The 25,455-nt window shown below is 40.5% G+C and overlaps 1 protein-coding gene across 15 annotated transcripts in view; it reads right to left on the reverse strand.

Annotated features, from left to right (window-relative positions):
• The window catches only part of LOC139748626 (RNA binding protein fox-1 homolog 1-like), a 354,628-nt gene that overhangs the window by 34,160 nt on the left and 295,013 nt on the right, over positions 1 to 25,455 (reverse strand). For 13 of the 15 annotated variants that reach the window (XM_071661925.1, XM_071661935.1, XM_071661954.1 and 10 more), the window contains one exon: positions 944 to 1,064. The exons of the other annotated variants lie outside the window; for them this stretch is intronic. In XM_071661925.1, the coding sequence (XP_071518026.1) occupies positions 944 to 1,064 (121 nt within the window). The remainder of the gene's footprint in view (positions 1 to 943; positions 1,065 to 25,455) is intronic. 15 annotated transcript variants of the gene reach the window in all.

Consider the following 25,455-nt stretch of genomic DNA (forward strand, 5'->3'; position numbering starts at 1 on the left):
GATCCAAGATTACATTTGCCCCTGGCTTCTTCTGGCTACCCAATGGCACACCCTACTCACACTGCTACACAGCCAGCTGGTGTGTCCCTGGCTATTACAACCCAAATTTTGATATGGCATAAGTCTGTCTCCTCTGCCACACAAATCTAAGGATGTGACACCACAACAGCACCAGCTAGTTACACACCAGAGAGCACCCTGGCATCTCCTCACATGGTCACAATGCTCCCTCAACTAATGAATTTGGCAACAGAGGGTCTCCAAAATTTCAACCTACCTGCCCTTAAGGGGTCAAGAGGTGGACATGGCGTGAGAAAATGACATATGCTGGCTCAGGTGACTTTACTGAAGAGAAGGAGTATGAGAGACAGAGTCAGGATGAGGCTACAAAACACCCCCTCAGACAACACGCAGTCACATGCATCTTGGTGCAGTCCCTGAGATCCAAAGGAGTTTAACAGGCTAATCTCTTGGTCATAAAATGCATAACAATCAAAGCTGATGAAATACAAATAAAAAATTCATATCTATATATATATATATATATATATATATATATATATATATATATATATATATATATATATATATATATGTGTGTGTGTGTGTGTGTGTGTGTGTGTGTGTATTAAGGATCAACCTTTATAATCAAACTCAATTTGTATATGACCAATTATGCAAGCTTTGCTGTGCTACAAATTTGATCCAAGATCAGTGATTACCATCAAGGCAATGAGAAGCCAAGGGAAACTGTGAAGTCATGAAATCTGCTCTACTAGACAAATGACAGGGACTGATGCATCCACAGCAGGCAGGACCAAAGAGTGACTGCTACACAAAGTAGAGGCCAATACTGTTGTTGCTGCTGCTGCTGTGTCTGCTGCTGCGTGGTGTCTTCAGGAGTATGATGCAGCTGCTGTTCTCGTCTGGTACTGAAACTTACGGTGTGTAGCCATGCAGAGCTGTGGCGGCAGCTGTTAGTGGGGTGGGATGACGTGCAAGGGCAGTGGCCGGATACGTCCGAGCCCTGCCACGCTGGATCGCAACACCTCGGAGGGCCGCCGCTGGAGGCATGCAAAATGATCAACATTCATTACAGGCACAACTCACTTCAGACGGCAGGCACAGGACAAAGACCTCTCCTGGTTCCAGAGGCCCGAGGCTCACCAATAACAAGCTAAGTTGGCAGGCTGTAGTTCCCTGTTCCCATACACCACACCATACCATATGTAGTCAATACTTATGTAACGCATTGAAAAAAAATCCAAAGTTTTATATTAACAAGACATAAGCAAAGTCATTTCCATGCCATAAGTTTATGTTTGTGTTAGTGCATGTTCATACTGCATATCTTCTTTATCATGTACTCCTTTTCCTGAGTAATGTATGTAAATATATATGAACACTTCCAAGTATTTTAAATGCACACAATATGTGAGATCTTTGCATCATGGGGAGAGCTTTACACTCATATTGCCCACTCATAAACTTTTATATAAATTAGGTTTTACTTGTGTAGATATATATATATATATATATATATATATATATATATATATATATATATATATATATATATACACACAAACACCAGTGTCACCAAACTCTGCCTGTATGTGGTCACACCAAGAGTGAAAAGTCACTTTCAGCAAGTCTGTATCATAATCAATTGATGAAATACAGTATAGTCTTAATAGGGAACTTCCTGGTTCAAAGGAGTCCATCATTTTCCTGATTCTGGTTTTAGTGCAGCTCTAAAGCTGCAGGAGCCCCATAAGTATAAGAAAAACAATATATATATATATATATATATATATATATATATATATATATATATATATATATATATATATATATACACACAAATATATAATCCCTGGGGATAGGGGAGAAAGAATACAGACCTCATATTCCTCATGTTGTAGAAGGAGACAAAGAGGCATGGGAGTGGGTGGCTGGAAATCCTCCCTTCCTGTATTACTTTCCAAAAGAAGAAACAGACGATGGAGCCATGTGACAATTTTTTCCTCCACGGCTGTCATCCGTTTTTGAAACTACCTCGTTGATGCGGGAAATGGTGAGCATGTATGTATGTATGTATGTATGTATGTATGTATGTATATGTGCATGTGTGGACGTGTATGTACATACATGTGTATGTGGGTGGGTTGGGCCATTCTTTCGTCTGTTTCCTTGCACTACCTCGCTGACGTGGGAGACAGCGACAAAGTATGATAAATATATATATATATATGTGTGTGTGTGTGTGTGTGTGTGCAAATAAAGAATAAATAAATAAAGAACAATTTATCGAATTCAAGCAACCAATCGGCGTAAATAAACAATTGAGGCATTACATAATTGGGGGTCACAAACATAACTAGTTAATCAATAAGAAAAGAGCTTAAGATCAAGGTGGGGCTAGATATTTCTACGCTTTGGATAAGCATATGAACAAAGTCTCGGTGGGGCTAGATATTTCTATGCTTTGGATAAGCATATGAACAAAGCCTATCAACACAGTACAGAATTTTTAAGAGCACATTTCATGGATTATATATCATACATTGGGATGATTCACTGAACATTAAGTGATGTGCAGTTACATATTGGCTAAACTGTAGTTGTCTTGTATTGATATACATTATGTATTTAATTGTGATCATCAAATGACGTAAAGTTACATGCTTGTTGAACTGCAGTAACACTGTGTTCACATACATATTTAATGGTGAACATTAAGTGAATGTTCCAACAATATTATATGGTTGCGAGGCATGGGCTACAACCCACGAAGGAGGGTGGATTTGTTGGAAATGAAATGTTTGAGGACAATATGTGGTGTAAGGCAGTTTGATCAAATAAGTAATAAAAGGGGAAGAGAGATATGTGCTGGTAAAAAGAATGTGGCTTAGAGAGCAGAAGAGGGTGTTAAAATAGTCTGGACATATGGAGAAAATGAGTGAATAAAGGTTGACAAAAAGGATATATGTATCAGAGGTGGAGGGAACAAGAAGTGGGAGACCAAATTGGAGGTGGAAGGATGGAGTGAAAAAGATTTCGAGGGATCAGGGCATGAACATACAGGAGGGTTAGAGGCATACCCATTTTTGCTCTCCGAGATAATGTTCTCGCTTTCCACACATTCTTCAACGCTCCCAGAACATTCACCCCCCTCCCCAACCCTGTGACTCACTGCTGCTACTATGGTTCCATCCGCTGCCAAATCCACCCAGATATCTAAGACTTCACTTCCTCCAGACTTTTTCCATTCAAACTTACCTCCCAATTTACTTGTCCCTCAACCTTACTGAACCACATAAATAACTAAATATATATATATATATATATTTTCTTACATGTTCGCCTTATCCAGCATTAGCAAGGTAGCGTTAAGAACAAAAAAATGAGCCTTACAGGGTATATCCTAACTTGGCCCACCTCTCCATTCCTTCTTTTGGAAAATTTTAATGGGAGGGGAGGATTTCCAGCCCCCTACTCCCTCCCCTTTTAGCCGCCTTCTATGACACGCAGGGAATATGTGGGAAGCATCCTTTCTCACCTATCCCTCTGGATAATACATTATTTATCCCTGGGGATAGGGGAGAAAGAATACTTCCCACGTATTCCCTGCGTGTCGTAGAAGGCGACTAAAAGGGAAGGGAGCGGGGGGCTGGAAATCCTCCCCTCTCAATTTTTTTTTTTTTTATTTTCCAAAAGAAGGAACAGAGAAGGGGGCCTGGTGAGGATATTCCCTAAAAGGCCCAGTCCTCTGTTCTTAACGCTACCTCGCTAATCGCGGGAAATGGCGAATAGTATGAAAGAAGAAAGAAAAATATATATATATATATATATATATATATATATATATATATATATATATATATATATATATAAGTAGTAGTGGTGATGTGAGAAGGAGATGGAGTGAGTATTTTGAAGGTTTGTTGAATGTGTTTGATGATAGAGTGGCAGATATAGGGTGTTTTGGTCGAGGTGGTGTGCAAAGTGAGAGGGTTAGGGAAAATGATTTGGTAAACAGAGAAGAGGTAGTGAAAGCTTTGCGGAAGATGAAAGCCGGCAAGGCAGCAGGTTTGGATGGTATTGCAGTGGAATTTATTAAAAAAGGGGGTGACTGTATTGTTGACTGGTTGGTAAGGTTATTTAATGTATGTATGACTCATGGTGAGGTGCCTGAGGATTGGCAGGAATGCTTGCATAGTGCCATTGTACAAAGGCAAAGGGGATAAGAGTGAGTGCTCAAATTACAGAGGTATAAGTTTGTTGAGTATTCCTGGTAAATTATATGGGAGGGTATTGATTGAGAGGGTGAAGGCATGTACAGAGCATCAGATTGGGGAAGAGCAGTGTGGTTTCAGAAGTGGTAGAGGATGTGTGGATCAGGTGTTTGCTTTGAAGAATGTATGTGAGAAATACTTAGAAAAGCAAATGGATTTGTATGTAGCATTTATGGATCTGGAGAAGGCATACGATAGAGTTGATAGAGATGCTCTGTGGAAGGTATTAAGAATATATGGGGTGGGAGGAAAGTTGTTAGAAGCAGTGAAAAGTTTTTATCGAGGATGTAAGGCATGTGTACGTGTAGGAAGAGAGGAAAGTGATTAGTTCTCAGTGAATGTAGGTTTGCGGCAGGGGTGTGTGATGTCTCCATGGTTGTTTAATTTGTTTATGGATGGGGTTGTTAGGGAGGTAAATGCAAGAGTCCTGGAAAGAGGGGCAAGTATGAAGTCTGTTGGGGATGAGAGAGCTTGGGAAGTGAGTCAGTTGTTGTTCGCTGATGATACAGCGCTGGTGGCTGATTCATGTGAGAAACTGCAGAAGCTGGTGACTGAGTTTGGTAAAGTGTGTGGAAGAAGAAGGTTAAGAGTAAATGTGAAAAGAGCAAGGTTATTAGGTACAGTAGGGTTGAGGGTCAAGTCAATTGGGAGGTGAGTTTGAACGGAGAAAAACTGGAGGAAGTGAAGTGTTTTAGATATCTGGGAGTGGATCTGGCAGCAGATGGAACCATGGAAGCGGAAGTGGATCATAGGGTGGGGGAGGGGGCGAAAATTCTGGGGGCCTTGAAGAATGTGTGGAAGTCGAGAACATTATCTCGGAAAGCAAAAATGGGTATGTTTGAAGGAATAGTGGTTCCAACAATGTTGTATGGTTGCGAGGCGTGGGCTATGGATAGAGTTGTGCGCAGGAGGATGGATGTGCTGGAAATGAGATGTTTGAGGACAATGTGTGGTGTGAGGTGGTTTGATCGAGTGAGTAACGTAAGGGTAAGAGAGATGTGTGGAAATAAAAAGAGCGTGGTTGAGAGAGCAGAAGAGGGTGTTTTGAAGTGGTTTGGGCACATGGAGAGGATGAGTGAGGAAAGATTGACCAAGAGGATATATGTGTCGGAGGTGGAGGGAGCAAGGAGAAGAGGGAGACCAAATTGGAGGTGGAAAGATGGAGTGAAAAAGATTTTGTGTGATAGGGGCCTGAACATGCAGGAGGGTGAAAGGAGGGCAAGGAATAGAGTGAATTGGAGCGATGTGGTATACCGGGGTTGACGTGCTGTCAGTGGATTGAATCAAGGCATGTGAAGCGTCTGGGGTAAACCATGGAAAGCTGTGTAGGTATGTATATTTGCGTGTGTGGACGTATGTATATACATGTGTATGGGGGGGGGGCCATTTCTTTCGTCTGTTTCCTTGCGCTACCTCGCAAACGCGGGAGACAGCGCCAAAGTATACAAAAAAAAAAAAAATATATATATATATATATATATATATATATATATATATATATATTATCCCTGGGGATAGGGGAGAAAGAATACTTCCCATTTATTCCCTGCGTGTCGTAGAAGGCGACTAAAAGGGGAGGGAGCGGGGGGCTGGAAATCCTCCCCTCTCGTTTCTTTTTTAATTTTCCAAAAGAAGGAACAGAGAATTGGGCCAGGTGAGGGTATTCCCTCAAAGGCCCAGTCCTCTGTTCTTGACGCTACCTCGCTAATGCGGGAAATGGCGTATAGTTTGAAAGAAAGAAAAGAAAGATATATATATCTATATATATATATATATAGGCATGTGTACGTGTAGGAAGAGAGGAAAGTGATTGGTTCTCAGTGAATGTAGGTTTGCGGCAGGGGTGTGTGATGTCTCCATGGTTGTTTAATTTGTTTATGGATGGGGTTGTTAGGGAGGTGAATGCAAGAGTTTTGGAAAGAGGGACAAGTATGAAGTCTGTTGTGGATGAGAGAGCTTGGGAAGTGAGTCACTTGTTGTTCGCTGATGATACATCGCTGGTGGCTGATTCATGTGAGAAACTGCAGAAGCTGGTGACTGAGTTTGGTAAAGTGTGTGAAAGAAAAAAGTTAAGAGTAAATGTGAATAAGAGCAAGGTTATTAGGTACAGTAGGGTTGAGGGTCAAGTCAATTTGGAGGTAAGTTTGAATGGAGAAAAACTGGAGGAAGTAAAGTGTTTTAGATATCTGGGAGTGGATCTGGCAGCGGATGGAACCATGGAAGCGGAAGTGAATCATAGGGTGGGGGAGGGGGCGAAAATCCTGGGAGCCTTGAAGAATGTGTGGAAGTCGAGAACATTATCTCGGAAAGCAAAAATGGGTATGTTTGAAAGAATAGTGGTTCCAACAATGTTGTATGGTTGCGAGGAGTGGGCTATGGATAGAGTTGTGAGCAGGAGGGTGGATGTGCTGGAAATGAGATGTTTGAGGACAATGTGTGGTGTCAGGTGGTTTGATCGAGTAAGTAATGTAAGGGTAAGAGAAATGTGTGGAAATAAAAAGAGCGTGGTTGAGAGAGCAGAAGAGGGTGTTTTGAAATGGTTTGGGCACATGGAGAGAATGAGTGAGGAAAGATTGACCAAGAGGATATATGTGTCGGAGGTGGAGGGAACGAGGAGAAGTGGGAGACCAAATTGGAGGTGGAAAGATGGAGTGAAAAAGATTTTGTGTGATCGGGGCCTGAACATGCAGGAGGGTGAAAGGAGGGCAAGGAATAGAGTGAATTGGATCGATGTGGTATACCGGGGTTGACGTGCTGTCAGTGGATTGAATCAGGGCATGTGAAGCGTCTGGGGTAAACCATGGAAAGCTGTGTAGGTATGTATATCTGCGTGTGTGGACGTATGTATATACATGTGTATGGGGGTGGGTTGGGCCATTTCTTTCGTCTGTTTCCTTGCGCTACCTCGCAAACATGGGAGACAGCGACAAAGCAAAAAAAAAAAAAAAAAAAAAAATATATATATATATATATATATATATATATATATATATATATATATATATGTTTGATGATAGAGTGGCAGATGTTTTGGCTGAGGTGGTGTGCAAAGTGAAAGGGTCTGGGAGAATGGTGTGGTGAACAGAGAAGAGGCAGTGAAAGCATTGCGAAAGATGAAAGCTGGCAAGGCGGCGGGTTTGGATGGTATTGCTGTGGGATTTATCAAAAAAGAGGGTGACTGTTGTTGGCTGGTTGGTAAGGATATTCAATTTATGTATGGTCCATGATGAAGTGCCTGAGGATTAGCAGAATGCATCCATAGTGCCATTGTGCAAAGGCAAAGGGGATAAGATAAAGACGAGCGTTCAAATTACAGAGGTACAAGTTTGTTGAGTATTCCTGGGAAATTACAAGGGAGGGTATTGATTGAGAGGGTAAAGGCATGTACAGAGCATCAGATTGGGGAAGAGGAAAGTGGTTTCAGAAGTGGCAGAGGATGTGTGGATCAGGTGTTTGCTTTGAAGAATGTATGTGAGAAATACTTAGAAAAACAAATCGATCTCTAGCATTTATGGATCAGGAGAGGGCAGATAATAAAGATGCTTTGTGGAAGGTATTGAGGGTATATGGCATGGGAGGTAAATTGCTAGAAGCAGTGAAAAGTTTTTATCAAGGGTGTAAGGCATGTGTACGAGTAGGAAGAGCAGAAAGTGATTGGTTCCCATTGAATGTCGATTTGCGGCAGGGGGCACGATGTCCCCATGGTTGTATAATTTGTTTATGGATGGGGTTGTTAGGGAGGTGAATGCAAGAGTTTTGGAGAGAGGGGCAAGTATGCAGTCTGTTGTAGATGAGAAAGCTTGGGAAGTGAGTCAGTTGTTGTTCGCTGATGATACAGCACTGGTGGCTGATTCAAGTGAGAAACTGCAAAAGCTGGTGACTGAGTTTGGTAGTGTGTGAAAGAAGCTGAGGGTAAATCTGAATAAGAGCAAGGTTATTAGGTTCAGTAGGGCTGAGGGACAAGTTAAGTGGGAGGTAAGTTTGAGTGGAGAAAAACTGGAGGAAGAAGTGTTTTAGATATCTGGGAGTGGATTTAGCAATGGATGGAACCATGGAAGCGGAAGTGAGTCACAGGGTGCGGGAAGGGGGCGAAGGATCTGGGAGCAATAAATATGTGGAAGGTGAGAATGCTACCTCAGAGAGCAAAAATGGGTAAGTTTGAAGGAATAATGGTTCCAACAGTTACATGGTTGCGAGGCATGGGCTATAGGTAAGGTTGTACGGAGGAGGGTGGATGTGTTGGAAATGAAATGTTCGAGGACAATAGGTGGTGTGAGGTGGTTTGATCAAGTAAGTAATGAAAGAGTAAGATAGATGTGTGGTAATAAAAAGAGTGTGGTTGAGAGAGCAGAAGAGGGTATATTGAAATGGTTTGGGCACATGGAGAGAATGAGTGAGCAAAGATTGGCAGTGGATATATATGTCAGAGGTGGAGGGAACAAGAAGCGGTGGGAAACCAAATTGGAGGTTGGAGGATGAAGTGAAAAAGGTTTTGAACGATCAGGGTCTGAACACACAGGAGGGTGAAAGGCATGCAAGGAATAGAGTGAATTGAACGATGTATACTGAGGTCGACTTGCTGTCAATGGATTGAACCAGGGCATGTGAAGCGTCTGGGGTAAACCATGGAAAGTTTTATGGGGCCTGGATGTGGAAAGGGAGCTGTGGTTTTGGTGCATTATTACATGACAGCTAGAGACTGAGTGTGAACGAATGGGGCCTTTGTTGTCTTATCCTAGCGCTACCTCACACACATGAGGGGAGAGGGGGTTGTTATTCCATGTGCGGCGAGGTGGCGATGGGAATAAATAAAGGCAGACAGTATGAATTATGTACATGTGTATATATGTATATGTCTGAGAGTGTATATATATGTGTACAATGAGATGTATAGGTATGTATATTTGCGTGTTTTTCTCCTTCCTCTTTTCCCCCAAAGGCTCTGTCATCTGTTTGAGGCACTACCTCAATGAGGCACAAAGAGACTAGCAGTTATAAAAAGTTACTTTTGTCTAATAAATGAGAATTATTTCATTACTACTGTGCATCCCAATGCCAATCCTGAGTATATATTTTGTATAATGGGTCTATATCAAAATAATGTTTTACCTGTAAATAATTTTGAAATATGTCTCTTAAAAAAAAAAAAAAAGCAGTTACTGCAACAGCATAAAAAGGGCACCCACAGCAGCAAAAACCGTACAAGCCAGCAGTCAGGGCAAAAATTTGAGTTGTCATATCTTTCAACATATTTCCTGTCGTGCTTACACATTCTTTTCCTTTATAGTGAATGAAAGCAATCAAACCACTGCAGATTTTTACAAACTACTTAGAAAAAAGAAATGGTTCATCATTACAATGCAATATGAATTGTGTGCCAGACTTGTTTCAGGCAAGCTCATTAACAAGTGTTTAACTGTGAGCAACATAAGCAAAGCTGGAGCAATAAACTGTACACAGCAGTAGATAACACTTTTTGCTGTTATTCTGAATATGAAACACCTTACAAGAATAAAAGAAAAATTTCTATTTAACGGAATTTGACAATTTCATATATTTCAATATCAATTCTGTATTCCTCTTTTCTTCTTCATTCATGCTCACCATTTCTTGCATGAGCAAGGCTGCAGTAAGAACAGATGAGAGAGCTTTAGAAGGAAAAAATCCACACTAAGCTCCTTGCTTCGTTCTTTCTTTTGGAAAGTAATACAGGAAAGGAGGATTTTCAGCCACCTGCTCCCACTCTTTTAGTTACTTTCTATGACATACATATGGTGTCAATGGAATGAACCAGGGCATATGAAATATCTGGTGTAAACCATGGAAAGGTCTGTGGGGCCTGGATGTGGAAAGGGAGCTGTGGTTTTGGTGTATTACACATGACAGCTAAAGATTGAGTGTGAGTGAATATGGCCTTTTATTGTCTTTTCCTGGCACTACCTCACTGTGTGTGTGTGTGTGTGTGTGTGTGTGTGTGTGTGTGTGTGTGTGTGTGTGTGTGTGTTTTTTTTTTTTTTTTGGAGGGGGGGTTATTTCCTGTGTGTCAGCGATGGAAATGGATGTAGGCAGCAAGTATGAATATATAATTGTGTATATATGTACGTGTATGTATATATATGTTGATATGTATATGTGCGCGTATGGGCATTTAGGTATATATATGTGTATATGAGTGGTTGGGCCATTCTTCGTCTGTTTTCTTGCACTACCTTACTGCAAGGGAAACAGCGGTTAAGTATAATACAATAAAATATAATATAATATTAGCATAATATATTATTATAATTATACATATTCGGTGTTTCCTGTGTGTCAGGGTAGCAATGGGAATGGATGTAGGCAGAAAGTATGAATATATACATGTGTATATATGTATGTGTGTGCATATATATGTATGTATAAGTTGATATGTATATGTATGTATATGTGCGTATATGAGGGGTTTAGGTCTGTTTCCTTGCACTACCCCGCAAACGCAGGAGACAGCGACAAAGCAAAATAAATATAAATAAATATATATGTTATCCCTGGGGATAGGGGAGAAAGAATACTTCCCACGTATTCCCTGCGTGTCGTAGAAGGCAACTAAAAGGGAAGGGAGCGGGGGGCTGGAAATCCCCCCCCCCCCTTTTTTTTTTCCCAAAGAAGGTACAGAGAAGAGGGCCAGATGAGGATATTCCCTCAAAGGCCCAGTCCTATGTTCTTAACGCTACCTCGCTAATGCGGGAAATGGCGAATAGTAGGAAAGATATACATAAACGCCCATACACGCAAATATGCATACATACACACACACACATGCATACATACACACACACATATTTTTTTTTTCATACTTATATATGTATAAGTTGAGATGTATAGGTATGTATATGTGCTGTGTGTGGATGTGTATGTATATACATATGTATGTGGGTGAGTTGGGCCATTCTTTTGTCAGTTTCCTTGCGCTACCTCGCTAACGCGGGAGACAGCGACAAAGTATAATAAATGAATAAAATATATATATATATATATATATATATATATATATATATATATATATATATATATATATATATATATATGGGGGAGGAATGGGATGTATTTAGGGAATCAGTGATGGATTGCGCAAAAGATGCTTGTGGCATGAGAAGAGTGGGAGGTGGGTTGATTAGAAAGGGTAGTGAGTGGTGGGATGAAGAAGTAAGAGTATTAGTGAAAGAGAAGAGAGAGGCATTTGGACGATTTTTGCAGGGAAAAAATGCAATTGAGTGGGAGACGTATAAAAGAAAGAGACAGGAGGTCAAGAGAAAGGTGCAAGAGGTGAAAAAAAGGGCAAATGAGAGTTGGGGTGAGAGAGTATCATTAAATTTTAAGGAGAATAAAAAGATGTTCTCGAAGGAGGTAAATAAAGTGCGTAAGACAAGGTAGCAAATGGGAACTTCCGTGAAGGGCGCAAATGGGGAGGTGATAACAAGTAGTGGTGATGTGAGGAGATGGAGTGAGTATTTTGAAGGTTTGTGGAATGTGTTTGATGATAGAGTGGCAGATATAGGGTGTTTTGGTCGAGGTGGTGTGCAAAGTGCGAGGGTTAGGGAAAATGATTTGGTAAACAGAGAAGAGGTAGTAAAAGCTTTGCGGAAGATGAAAGCCGGCAAGGCAGCAGGTTTGGATGGTATTGCAGTGGAATTTATTAAAAAAGGGGGTGACTCTATTGTTGACTGGTTGGTAAGGTTATTTAATGTATGTATGACTCATGGTGAGGTGCCTGAGGATTGGCGGAATGTGTGCATAGTGCCGTTGTACAAAGGCAAAGGGGATAAGAGTGAGTGCTCAAATTACAGAGGTATAAGTTTGTTGAGTATTCCTGGGAAATTATATGGGAGGGTATTGATTGAGAGGGTGAAGGCATGTACAGAGCATCAGATTGGGGAAGAGCAGTGTGGTTTCAGAAGTGGTAGAGGATGTGTGGATCAGGTGTTTGCTTTGAAAAATGTATGTGAGAAATACTTAGAAAAGCAAATGGATTTGTATGTAGCATTTATGGATCTGGAGAAGGCATATGATAGAGTTGATAGAGATGCTCTGTGGAAGGTATTAAGAATATATGGTGTGGGAGGCAAGTTGTTAGAAGCAGTGAAAAGTTTTTATCGAGGATGTAAGGCATGTGTACGTGTAGGAAGACAGGAAAGTGATTGGTTCTCAGTGAATGTAGGTTTGCGGCAGGGGTGTGTGATGTCTCCATGGTTGTTTAATTTGTTTATGGATGGGGTTGTTAGGGAGGTAAATGCAAGAGTTTTGGAAAGAGGGGCAAGTATGAAGTCTGTTGGGGATGAGAGAGCTTGGGAAGTGAGTCAGTTGTTGTTCGCTGATGATACAGCGCTGGTGGCTAATTCATGTGAGAAACTGCAGAAGCGGGTGACTAAGTTTGGTAAAGTGTGTGAAAGAAGAAAGCTAAGAGTATATGTGAATAAGATCAAGGTTATTAGGTACAGTAGGGTTGAGGGTCAAGTCAATTGGGAGGTGAGTTTGAATGGAGAAAAACTGGAGGAAGTGAAGTGTTTTAGATATCTGGGAGTGGATCTGGCAGCGGATGGAACCATGGAAGCGGAAGTGGATCATAGGGTGGGGGAGGGGGCGAAAATTCTGGGAGCCTTGAAGAATGTGTGGAAGTCGAGAACATTATCTCGGAAAGCAAAAATAGGTATGTTTGAAGGAATAGTGGTTCCAACAATGTTGTATGGTTGCGAGGCGTGGACTATGGATAGAGTTGTGCGCAGGAGGATGGATGTGCTGGAAATGAGATGTTTGAGGACAATGTGTGGTGTGAGGTGGTTTGATCGAGTAAGTAACGTAAGGGTAAGAGAGATGTGTGGAAATAAAAAGAGCGTGGTTGAGAGAGCAGAAGAGGGTGTTTTGAAATGGTTTGGTCACATGGAGAGAATGAGTGAGGAAAGATTGACCAAGAGGATATATGTGTCGGAAGTGGAGGGAACGAGGAGAAGAGGGAGACCAAATTGGAGGTGGAAAGATGGAGTGAAAAAGATTTTGTGTGATCGGGGCCTGAACATGCAGGAGGGTGAAAGGAGGGCAAGGAATAGAGTGAATTGGAGCGATGTGGTATACCGGGGTTGACGTGCTGTCAGTGGATTGAATCAAGGCATGTGAAGCGTCTGGGGTAAACCATGGAAAGCTGTGTAGGTATGTATATTTGCGTGTGTGTGGACGTATGTATATACATGTGTATGGGGTGGATTGGGCCATTTCTTTCGTCTGTTTCCTTGCGCTACCTCGCAAACGCGGGAGACAGCGACAAAGTATAATAAAAAAAAAAATAAAATATATATATATATATATATATATATATATATATATATATATATGGTAAAGTGTGTGAAAGAAGAAAATTAATAGGTTAAGAGTAAATGTGAATAAGAGCAAGGTTATTAGATACAGTAGGGTTGAGGGTCAAGTAAATTGGGAGGTAAGTTTGAATGAAGAAAAACTGGAGGAAGTAAAGTGTTTTAGATATCTGGGAGTGGATCTGGCAGCGGATGGAACCATGGAAACGGAAGTGGATCATAGGGTGGGGGAGGGGGCGAAAATCCTGGAAGCCTTGAAGAATGTGTGGAAGTCGAGAACATTATCTCGGAAAGCAAAAATGGGTATGTTTGAAGGAATAGTGGTTCCAACAATGTTGTATGGTTGCGAGGCGTGGGCTATGGATAGAGTTGTGCGCAGGAGGATGGATGTGCTGGAAATGAGATGTTTGAGGACAATGTGTGGTGTGAGGTGGTTTGATCGAGTAAGTAACGTAAGGGTAAGAGAGATGTGTGGAAATAAAAAGAGAGAGCAGAAGAGGGTGTTTTGAAATGGTTTGGGCACATGGAGAGAATGAGTGAGGAAAGATTGACCAAGAGGATATATGTGTCGGAGGTGGAGGGAACGAGGAGAAGTGGGAGACCAAATTGGAGGTGGAAAGATGGAGTGAAAAAGATTTTGTGTGATCGGGGCCTGAACATGCAGGAGGGTGAAAGGAGGGCAAGGAATAGAGTGAACTGGATCGATGTGGTATACCGGGGTTGACGTGCTGTCAGTGGATTGAATCAGGGCATGTGAAGCGTCTGGGGTAAACCATGGAAAGTTGTGTGGGGCCTGGATGTGGAAAGGGAGCTGTGGTTTCGAGCATTATTGCATGACAGCTAGAGACTGAGTGTGAACGAATGAGGCCTTTGTTGTCTTTCCCTAGCGCTACCTCGCACATATACATACGTCCACACACGCAAATATACATACCTACACAGCTTTCCATGGTTCACCCCAGACGCTTCACATGCCTTGATTCAATCCACTGACAGCACATCAACCCCGGTATACCACATCGAGCCAATTCACTTTATTCCTTGCCCTCTTTTCACCCTCCTGCATGTTCAGGCCCCGATCACACAAAATCTTTTTCACTCCATCTTTCCACCTCCAATTTGGTCTCCCACTTCTCGTTCCCTCCACCTCCGACACATATATTCTCTTGGTCAATCTTTCCTCACTCATTCTCTCCATGTGACCAAACCATTTCAAAACACCCTCTTCTGCTCTCTCAACCACGCTCTTTTTATTTCCACACATCTCTCTTACCCTTACGTTACTTACTCGATCAAACCACCTCACACCACACATTGTCCTCAAACATCTCATTTCCAGCACATCCATCCTCCTGCGCACAACTCTATCCATAGCCCACGCCTCGCAACCATACAACATTGTAGGAACCACTATTCCTTCAAACATACCCATTTTTGCTTTCCGAGATAATGTTCTCGACTTCCACACATTCTTCACGGCTCCCAGGATTTTCGCCCCCTCCCCCACCCTATGATCTACTTCCGCTTCCATGGTTCCATCCGCTGCCAAATCCACTCCCAGATATCTAAAACACTTTATTTCCTACAGTTTTTCTCCATTCAAACTTACCTTCCAATTGACTTGACCCTCAACCCTACTGTACCTAATTACCTTGCTCTTATTCACATTTACTCTTAACTTTCTTCTTTCACACACTTTACCAAACTCAGTCACCAGCTTCTGCAGTTTCTCACATGAATTAGCCACCAGCGCTGTATCATCAGCGAACAACAACTGACTCACTTCCCAAGCTCTCTCATCCCCAACAGACTTCATACTTGCCCCTCTTTCCAAAACTCTTGCATTTACCTCCCTAACAACCACATCCATAAACAAATTAAACAACCATGGAGACATCACACACCCCTGCCGCAAACCTACATTCACTGAGAGCCAATCACTTTCCTGTCTTCCTACACGTACACATGCCTTACATCCTTGATAAAAACTTTTCACTGCTTCTAACAACTTGCCTCCCACACCATATATTCTTAATACCTTCCACAGAGCATCTCTATCAACTCTATCATATGCCTTCTCCAGATCCATAAATGCTACATACAAATCCATTTGCTTTTCTAAGTATTTCTCACATACATTCTTCAAAGCAAACACCTGATCCACACATCCTCTACCACTTCTGAAACCACACTGCTCTTCCCCAATCTGATGCTTTGTACATGCCTTCACCCTCTCAATCAATACCCTCCCATATAATTTGCCAGGAATACTCAACAAACTTATACCTCTGTAATTTGAGCACTCACTCTTATCCCCTTTGCCTTTGTGCAGTGGCACTATGCACGCATTCCGCCAATCCTCAGGCACCTCACCATGAGTCATACATACATTAAATAACCTTACCAACCAGTCAATAATACAGTCACCCCCTTTTTTAATAAATTCCACTGCAATACCATCCAAACCTGCTGCCTTGCCGGCTTTCATCTTCCGCAAAGCTTTTACTACCTCTTCTCTGTTTACCAAATGATTTTCCCTAACCCCTCTCAATTTGCACACCATCTCGACCAAAACACCCTATATCTGCCACTCTATCATCAAACACATTCAACAAACCTTCAAAATACTCACTCCATCTCCTTCTCACATCACCACTACTTGTTATCACCTCCCCATTTGTGCCCTTCACTGAAGTTCCCATTTGCTCCCTTGTCTTATGCACTTTATTTACCTCCTTCCAGAACATCTTTTTATTCTCCCTAAAATTTAATGATACTCTCTCACCCCAACTCTCATTTGCCCTCTTTTTCACCTCTTGCACCTTTCTCTTGACCTCCTGTCTCTTTCTTTTATACATCTCCCACTCGATTGCATTTTTTCCCTGCAAAAATCGTCCAAATGCCTCTCTCTTCTCTTTCACTAATAATCTTACTTCTTCATCCCACCACTCACTACCCTTTCTAATCAACCCACCTCCCACTCTTCTCATGCCACAAGCATCTTTTGCGCAATCCATCACTGATTCCCTAAATACATCCCATTCCTCCCCCACTCCCCTTACTTCCATTGTTCTCACCTTTTTCCATTCTGTACTCAGTCTCTCCTGGTACTTCCTCACACAAGTCTCCTTCCCAAGCTCACTTACTCTCACCACCCTCTTCACCCCAACATTCACTCTTCTTTTCTGAAAACCCATACAAATCTTCACCTTAGCCTCCACAAGATAATGATCAGACATCCCTCCAGTTGCACCTCTCAGCACATTAACACCCAAAAGTCTCTCTTTCGCGCGCCTGTCAATTAACACGTAATCCAATAACGCTCTCTGGCCATCTCTCCTACTTACATACGTATACTTATGTATATCTCGCTTTTTAAACCAGGTATTCCCAATCACCAGTCCTTTTTCAGCACATAAATCTACAAGCTCTTCACCATTTCCATTTACAACACTGAACACCCCATGTATACCAATTATTCCCTCAACTGCCACATTACTCACCTTTGCATTCAAATCACCCATCACTATAACCCGGTCTCGTGCATCAAAACCACTAACACACTCATTCAGCTGCTCCCAAAACACTTGCCTCTCATGAACTTTCTTGTCATGCCCAGGTGCATATGCACCAACAATCACCCATCTCTCTCCATCAACTTTCAGTTTTACCCATATCAATCGAGAATTTACTTTCTTACATTCTATCACATACTCCCACAACTCCTGTTTCAAGAGTACTGCTACTCCTTCCCTTGCTCTTGTCCTCTCACTAACCCCTGACTTTACTCCCAAGACATTCCCAAACCACTCTTCCCCTTTACCCTTGAGCTTCGTTTCACTCAGAGCCAAAACATCCAGGTTCCTTTCCTCAAACATACTACCTATATATATATATATATATATATATATATATATATATATATATATATATATATATATATATATATATCTTTTTCTTTTCTTTCTTTCAAACTATTCGCCATTTCCCGCATTAGCGAGGTAGCGTTAAGAACAGAGGCCTGGGCCTTTGAGGGAATACCCTCACCTGGCCCAATTCTCTGTTCCTTCTTTTGGAAAATTAAATGCTAACAGGTACACCACAGAGGACCATTTGACTGCATGCCCATATCATCACTTTATTTTCTACCTATGTATGGGCAAATAAGTCTATTTGTTTGTTTGTTCCTGGCACTACCTTAATATTGCAGGATATGTGCTTGATTAATGTTGGCACTGCATTCCATGAGAATGCCACTTCAATCAAAGAAGCATTAACCAGAATGGATTTTTCCATAGATGCAATGCTATTTATAAACATGATGCATTCTCACACAACAGACAGAAAACATATTTTGTTGACAAACAAGACAGAACTTTTCCAAATGATCAAAAAAATAATAGTAGATCACATGAGCAGAACAAATGCTAATGAAGGAATCCACTAATTAACCTTCTCTGGCACTGTTCCTCAAATCTTCAAAACAAACATATTTCTTTCTCCATGATTTAGTTCATATCATACTAACAAGCATGTGAAGCTGATGTTAATGAAGGAGAAGCAGCTCCAGTTTTTGACGATCCTTTGAGCCTGACGAATTTTTAATGATAGTCCATACCACTGTTGCTAGAAGTGCATGTACCCTAGCAATGTTAAAGGTATGATCAGCTTCAGAACATTTTGTAATTCTGATCCAATATTTTCAGAGGCACTACAGCTTCTTGCCAGTCATAATTAAAAGCAGAACCTTGCTACATGTCCACTAGAAATGCCTTAACTTCAAAACATCATTGATCAAAAGCTGGGTATGATTACCTCAACAATATAACTGCAAAACTATGCTCATGTAAACAACTTAAATCAAGGGCTTCCTGTGAAGTGCTCCTAATCAAAATCTGGCGCTTCAATGATGTGTCAAACATAAGAGCTAATAATTTCATCAATATAGATACAAAAGCTAAACTGCCATATGGTCTGCTCTTCTCAATTCCCATTAAAACTGTGTAGAGTGAATGCACATTATACAGCACTTCATAATTATTCCCTTTCTACACAACACTAACTCATATTAAAACTCCTTTATCTCCATTCAACCCTTCATCCTCACAAATAAGATACCTCCACTAGTCAAACTTTGCTGTCATCTATATGAAATGACCCTATCCTTTAACATCTAACTCAACATACATATTTCTGTTTTCTTTTGTTCAATCCTTCCCTTGGTTCTTTAAACTAAACTATCCAAAATCTTCACTATCCTCACATTTTGAAAGTTAAATGAAGACATACTGCCTAAAAAGACAAGTCAGATCTACACCTCTTAACATAACCTCTTCAAAGCAATTATGCACTACCCATTAATTCACATTAAGGTTATTGGAGAAAAAGAGCATCTCTCTACAGTCTATTACAAACAGTGAGTTTTAAGCAAAAATTGCTAAAACACCAAAGAGCTTGATAACTTTAATAGGATTCAAATCACAGCATCCATAAATTAACATTACCAATACAGATCTGAGTTTTACTGGTAAATAATCTATATTAGATAAAGGTGGTCCTTTCTTCAGTCTACAGATATCTAAAGAAGTTGCCAGATACATGACAATGAACCCCTATAAACAGCTACCAATAATTCACCCATTTCCTTGGTACAGCAGAAGTTACTGATAGCTGGGGTGACATATTTTTGGAAAAATATTTTATAATGTTAAATGCTATCGAAATCTAATCCTCTATGTTTTCTGTCTGTAGACTTACTGAGGAAGTTATCAGACACACAACAACTAACAACCATACACAGTACCAATAATTCATCCATTTCCTTGGCAGGATAGAAACTGCTCACAACTAAGGTGGTGTATTTTTAAGAAAATATGCTAGTATTGAGCAGGAAGGTTGTACCAGCATTACTGGAGGTGTAATAAGGAAAAATGGTGGGAATAAGTAAATATACCACTGAACAATGCCATACTGCTGTTCTCCAATGGAGTAAAAACACAAAGGCCCACAGGGCCTATCTATCTATTCATCTTTATCTCTGACACCTGTTTGCACAGGGCCTCGTTATTTCTCTACCATCTGCTTTATTGCCAAAAAATTTCCATGTGCTGAATCAGTTGTACACCGCCCCTAAAATCACTCGAATACATTCTTTACTTGTACTCAGTGAGTTAAAGTAAAATGCAGATTTCCAAACTTTCAAAGGAATGTATTCTTTTAACTTTACACGCTAGGCTGATTTTCATTCACACCACTCTGTGCACAAAGTGCTTCCACTACATGGGTTGATTGGTCAAGTTAAACTTTTTCTATTCACAACACCTTTGTAAACAAAATGCTTCCCCTGAATCTGATTCCCAATTGTCTTCACCTAAAATATCACTTGCCTTAATCATTTTTTCACAGCATCCATCCATCTCCTCTATACCTTCAACTGAACTAATAGTACACAACCTATCATCAGCCACATGTTCTGCATGGTTATACCATCCTAAAAGACTTTTAACTTTGTAACTTTCTAATTTCTTGATCCTCATGTTTTCATTCTTTATTCTATTTATTCTATCTAATAATCTATCTAATAATCCCAATTCCAACTGTTATGCACAGCATTCATCTACTACTAACATTTTTCACCAAACCTGAATTACATTTTCTTCCTTTTTTCTTTTGGAGGCTCATGTCAATGACAAAAGTCCATATAGAGGCTGGGCCTTGATTAAAATATAGAAAGGCTAATGACAGGAAAAAGGAGAAGTAAGGGAAAGCATTCATGAATCCTGGAGGAGGTGAAAAATCTGTCTTTTAAAATATGCCAGGTCATAGTTATTGGGAAAGACATGAGAGGGCAGAGTTCCAAAGCTTCAAGGTGTAGGGAAAGAAACAGTTATCAAAACAGCAACCCTTGAGCTGCCAACAGCCACAAAGTAATCATGAGATGCAACAACTTGCCAAGTATTGCTTAGTGTAGCTAATGGTGGTGGCGCCAATCAGCCAGCTCTCAGGAGCAAAAACCAAAGTAATATCTACAGAAGAGGGTAAGTGAACCGACACTGTGACATAGGGTAAGCTGCTCAATTTGTGAAGTTAGCCTAGTTGAGTTTATAAGTTGGATTGCTTTCGACTCAAAGTCTATCAAGTAAGGATGCGGAGCTAGGACCACCCCAGATGTGACAATAGTACTCCAAACAGGAATGGATCAATCCTTTGTATAAATGGAGCGACTGATTGGAAGAAATTTCTAATAATTTGTGATTCACATCTATATATTAGAATTTGGACAAATTTTCTTTCATGCAAACTTTTTGCATACTCCATGTGTATCAACTTTTTTTCCTCACAAGAACCTTCAGTTCACAATTATTCTTCTTTCAACTTCAGGTTTCCAACTCCCATCCTTACTAGATTTTGCCCATAAATATCCAGGCTCATTAACATCATTATAGTATTTACCATTGAAACAAATCTTATATTCCTCCCATACCTTTCAGACTCTTGCATGTTACTTGCATTTAAATTCACTTTCAGCATCCTTCTCAAACATATATCACTGAAAAGACTCAAAATTCTTGCCAACTCTTCCTTTGAATTTGCTCATAATATAAAATCACCTGTATATAGCACTCATAGCAACCTCCCAACTGTTTCTCCAGAATTATGTACAAGACCACAATCACTGGTAGGCAATTCATCTCCTTAACAATTCTCCTCAGGTGGAGCTCTGGTGAAAGGTCAGCTACAATGTCATCCCCGAGCCTTTTCCAAACACTGATTCCTGCAACTTACTTCACAATGGAATATAGCCATCAAGGAGTTTGTGTTGTGTTCCATCTTCACTGCTTTGGATTTATCCATCTGGAAGTTCATTAAACATGTAACACACGAACTTTGGGGATTGTCCAAGTCCATTTGTAAACTAATGCAATCTCAGTCTTCCTTTACTTTAAAAGTAACATATGTGTCTAAGCACTCTGGCAAGACATTACATAGCATGAGAACAGCAATGGTCCCAACAGCAAGCCCTTTGATGCTACAATGGGAACCCTAACCCATTTCAAGAAGGTTCCTTCAATGTGTCTTTCATTCCCTTTCACTAAGTTCGCTTGGGACCTCTGTATAATGACAACTCACAAAAAGAAATTTTGCACTTACAACAGTTGAGAACAAGGGTACAAACTTGTCATGACACAAAACCCTTCGTAGTTGTGACAGATCTGAATCATTTTGAAATCATTTATGTATAATTATTTCTCCCTTTCAATGTATTACACACAGCAGATAGAGTGAATGTGAGTGAATGAGGACTTTTCTTTGTCGGCTCCTGGCTACCTCATCATGTCATGTCATGTTTTCTGAAGAAGTGTTAACAGTTGATATCAAATTAGTTTAAAAAATTGAAGGTTATACATCAATTCACCCTTTACTCTTCTCTCATCCATGACAGACAAATTTATGGCCTCATCTCTTAATTCTTGTTCAATTTTTACTACTCTCATTTGGATCTTCTCTTTAAGTTTTGAGAAGCTCATTCCAGTTTGGCCTGATATATACAGCGAAGTATGCTCAATATGTTCTTATCTATGTTCTTGAATAAGATTCTAATACATATCAGCAGAAAGCCTGTCACCTTTAAAATTCCCCTAAGATGGAGCTCTGGCAAAAAGTCAACATACTTGTCTCTCTAATCAGCAGATTCCAACCATGTGTTTATCGCTAGATTCTTTGCATATCTAAGACTTCTTTCACTATGCCCCATCCTTGTTGTAATTCTTTTACTGGGGTTAAACTTCAGCAATCATATGTCAGACCAACTTTAGAGTATGTCTAGGACCACATGTAGTATGACACAATATTCATCATTCTTTACTTCTCTTATGACCTTAGTATCATCAAACGAATGTATTCAGGTTTAACTCCAGGCATTCTGACAAGTTATTTGCATGGATCATGAGGAACAATGGATCTAAGACTAAGCCCTATGGCATGCCACTAAATTCCCATATAACACTCAGCCACTACCTCTGCTTATTCTGCAGGCTTATCACTAAATTTGCACTTCCTAAATGGTAACATTCCCCCAATCTGAGAACACCTATCTGAAATGCTTCCTCTATATCCTTCTTGCAATGGTAATTTTCTATCCATCAAAGGAGACCCATTCTAATTCCAGCCTAAAGATCCAGCTTCTTTACTAGTATCCTATGTGGTGTGTGCATAATTACCTATTTGCACGGTAAAGAGAAGTTCTTCACTGTAATTCTCTACACCATTACATACCACTTTAAACTTCTGTAAACTATCAGCATTCAAAATTTCATCTTTTAGCTTCATCCCATTCATCCAGCAGTAAACTATAAAAGTACTTCTATATATCTTTTCTTGTCATACTTCTTGCTATGACTTACAGATCTATCTTTGCACAATTTACAGAGCTTTTTGCTGTCAACACCATCAAGCTGGCTTAGAAACTTGGATGGTCATGCAGGTCTCCTGCTAATCTTCTCTTTTCCATGGCAAGCAAATTTATGGCCTTTGAACTCTCACTGCAACACTGCTCTCTTATTGCATGCATCATCATTGCTGCCCTTATCTGGGTCTTCTCTACAGGTACTTAGTGCTTCTTTAGCCCTATAACTGCTCAATTATACTGAAATCATTTTTTTTTTTTTTCCGCTGTCTCCCGCGTTTGCGAGGTAGCGCAAGGAAACAGACGAAAGAAATGGCCCAACCCACCCCCATACACATGTATATACATATGTCCACACACGCAAATATACATACCTACACAGCTTTCCATGGTTTACCCCAGACGCTTCACATGCCCTGATTCAATCCACTGACAGCACATCAACCCCGGTATACCACATCGCTCCAATTCACTCTATTCCTTGCCCTCCTTTCACCCTCCTGCATGTTCAGGCCCCGATCACACAAAATCTCTTTCACTCCATCTTTCCACCTCCAATTTGGTCTCCCTCTTCTCCTCGTTCCCTCCACCTCCGACACATATATCCTCTTGGTCAATCTTTCCTTACTCATTCTCTCCATGTGCCCAAACCATTTCAAAACACCCTCTTCTGTTCTCTCAACCACGCTCTTTTTATTTCCACACATCTCTCTTACCCTTACGTTACTTACTCGATCAAACCACCTCACACCACACATTGTCCTCAAACATCTCATTTCCAGCACATCCATCCTCCTGCGCACAACTCTATCCATAGCCCACGCCTCGCAACCATACAACATTGTTGGAACCACTATTCCTTCAAACATACCCATTTTTGCTTTCCGAGATAATGTTCTCGACTTCCACACAGTATGAGAGAAAACCCACATCAATGTGAATCTAGCTATCTAAACCTCACTACAAGCTATTATGCTGTCACTATCAGAGATAACAAAGGTGAGTGTCACCATCATAATCCAAATTTTTTTTTCTAGCTAATACACTACATAAATGATATCAATACATGAATTATGTTTAAGTTATCCGTAACAAAATTTTAAAAAATGGTGAGATTTAGGAGACATGACTGCCAGCACAAAATCTGAACAGATGTGTGATAAGGAAAGATTCAGCACCCATATCCCCCTCCACAACCCTCATTTAGAATCTAAGTCTGGAAATTCTAGCAAGAAAAACAGGTTCATACAGTACTAATATATTCAATGAAGTTTTACTATCTGTAATGTTAGAGGGTTAAGTGTAGAGCCAAAACTTGAGAATCGTATTCCACTTTTGGCTAATATGCACTATGAAAAACACAAACCAACACACTTCTTGATCTTTGATCCTGGATAGTGGACATGGTTGGCTTTCTGGGTATTGTGGGAGCTCAATACAAGAGATGCATGTATGTATGGGGATGACTGAGTGGCAGTGGATTTCTGTTTTGAGTAAGCCACAGTTCTAATTGAAGGATGCTGTGTTATGTGTTCAATTTTGTTTGGGTAGTGCCAGGGTGCTGTGAACTAATTGCAAGGTTATCTGCATATAAGAGGATTTTCAAACTCATCTGCAGTAGGCAACAGATGATGGAGACAGAAACTGAAACAGTCTGGAGAAAGAACTACTCTTTGTGGAGCTCTACAGCATAATTTGAGGATTTTGGAGGTGAAGCCTTCGTATATGACCCTGGCTAGGCATCCAGCTATGAAGTTGGCTTTCTCTCTTGTCATTATTGGGAGGTGGTGTCAAGTATCATTCAAGTGAGGATGTGTCAGAGGATAGTGTCAAAAGCATGAAGCCACCCAGGATGAGTTGCATAAGGTTTGTGTGCAGTTAGGTACTTGAATGACTAAATTTAAAACTGTGGTGTGTGAATAAAATTGGGATACAATGGTGAATTCTGCTCTAAATCAAACTTTTAAGGAGTTCAGATACTGTATAGAACAGTGGTAGAGGGGAGTAGGTGGGAGTGGTTTGGTTTGAAGGGTTTAGGGTAGGGTACTAATGCTGGCATAACCCAGAAAAGTTGAAAATATCATGTGCATGGACTGCAAGTGGGATTTAGTATCACATGCAAAGTGAGATATGTTGTCTGAGCCTGTTGCATATATACATATGGGTCATGGAATAGTTTGTGGGGCTTAGTTGTGGATACATAGTTATGGTTTCAGTGCAATACACATGACATCAAGAGAATAGATGTCAGCAAATGTGGTCTTTCTTTGCCTGCTTCTCGTGCTACTTCACTCAAGTGCAGCAATCAAGTAAGAATACAGACATACATATACATTATTATAGGTATTATAGGTATTGTAAGTCGTTTTGTGGGCTTTAATGTTCATACATGGGGATGTGGGTTTGG

The sequence above is a fragment of the Panulirus ornatus genome, chromosome 1 (genome assembly GCF_036320965.1).
Source record: "Panulirus ornatus isolate Po-2019 chromosome 1, ASM3632096v1, whole genome shotgun sequence".
In the NCBI taxonomy this organism is placed as follows: Eukaryota; Metazoa; Arthropoda; class Malacostraca; order Decapoda; family Palinuridae; genus Panulirus; species Panulirus ornatus.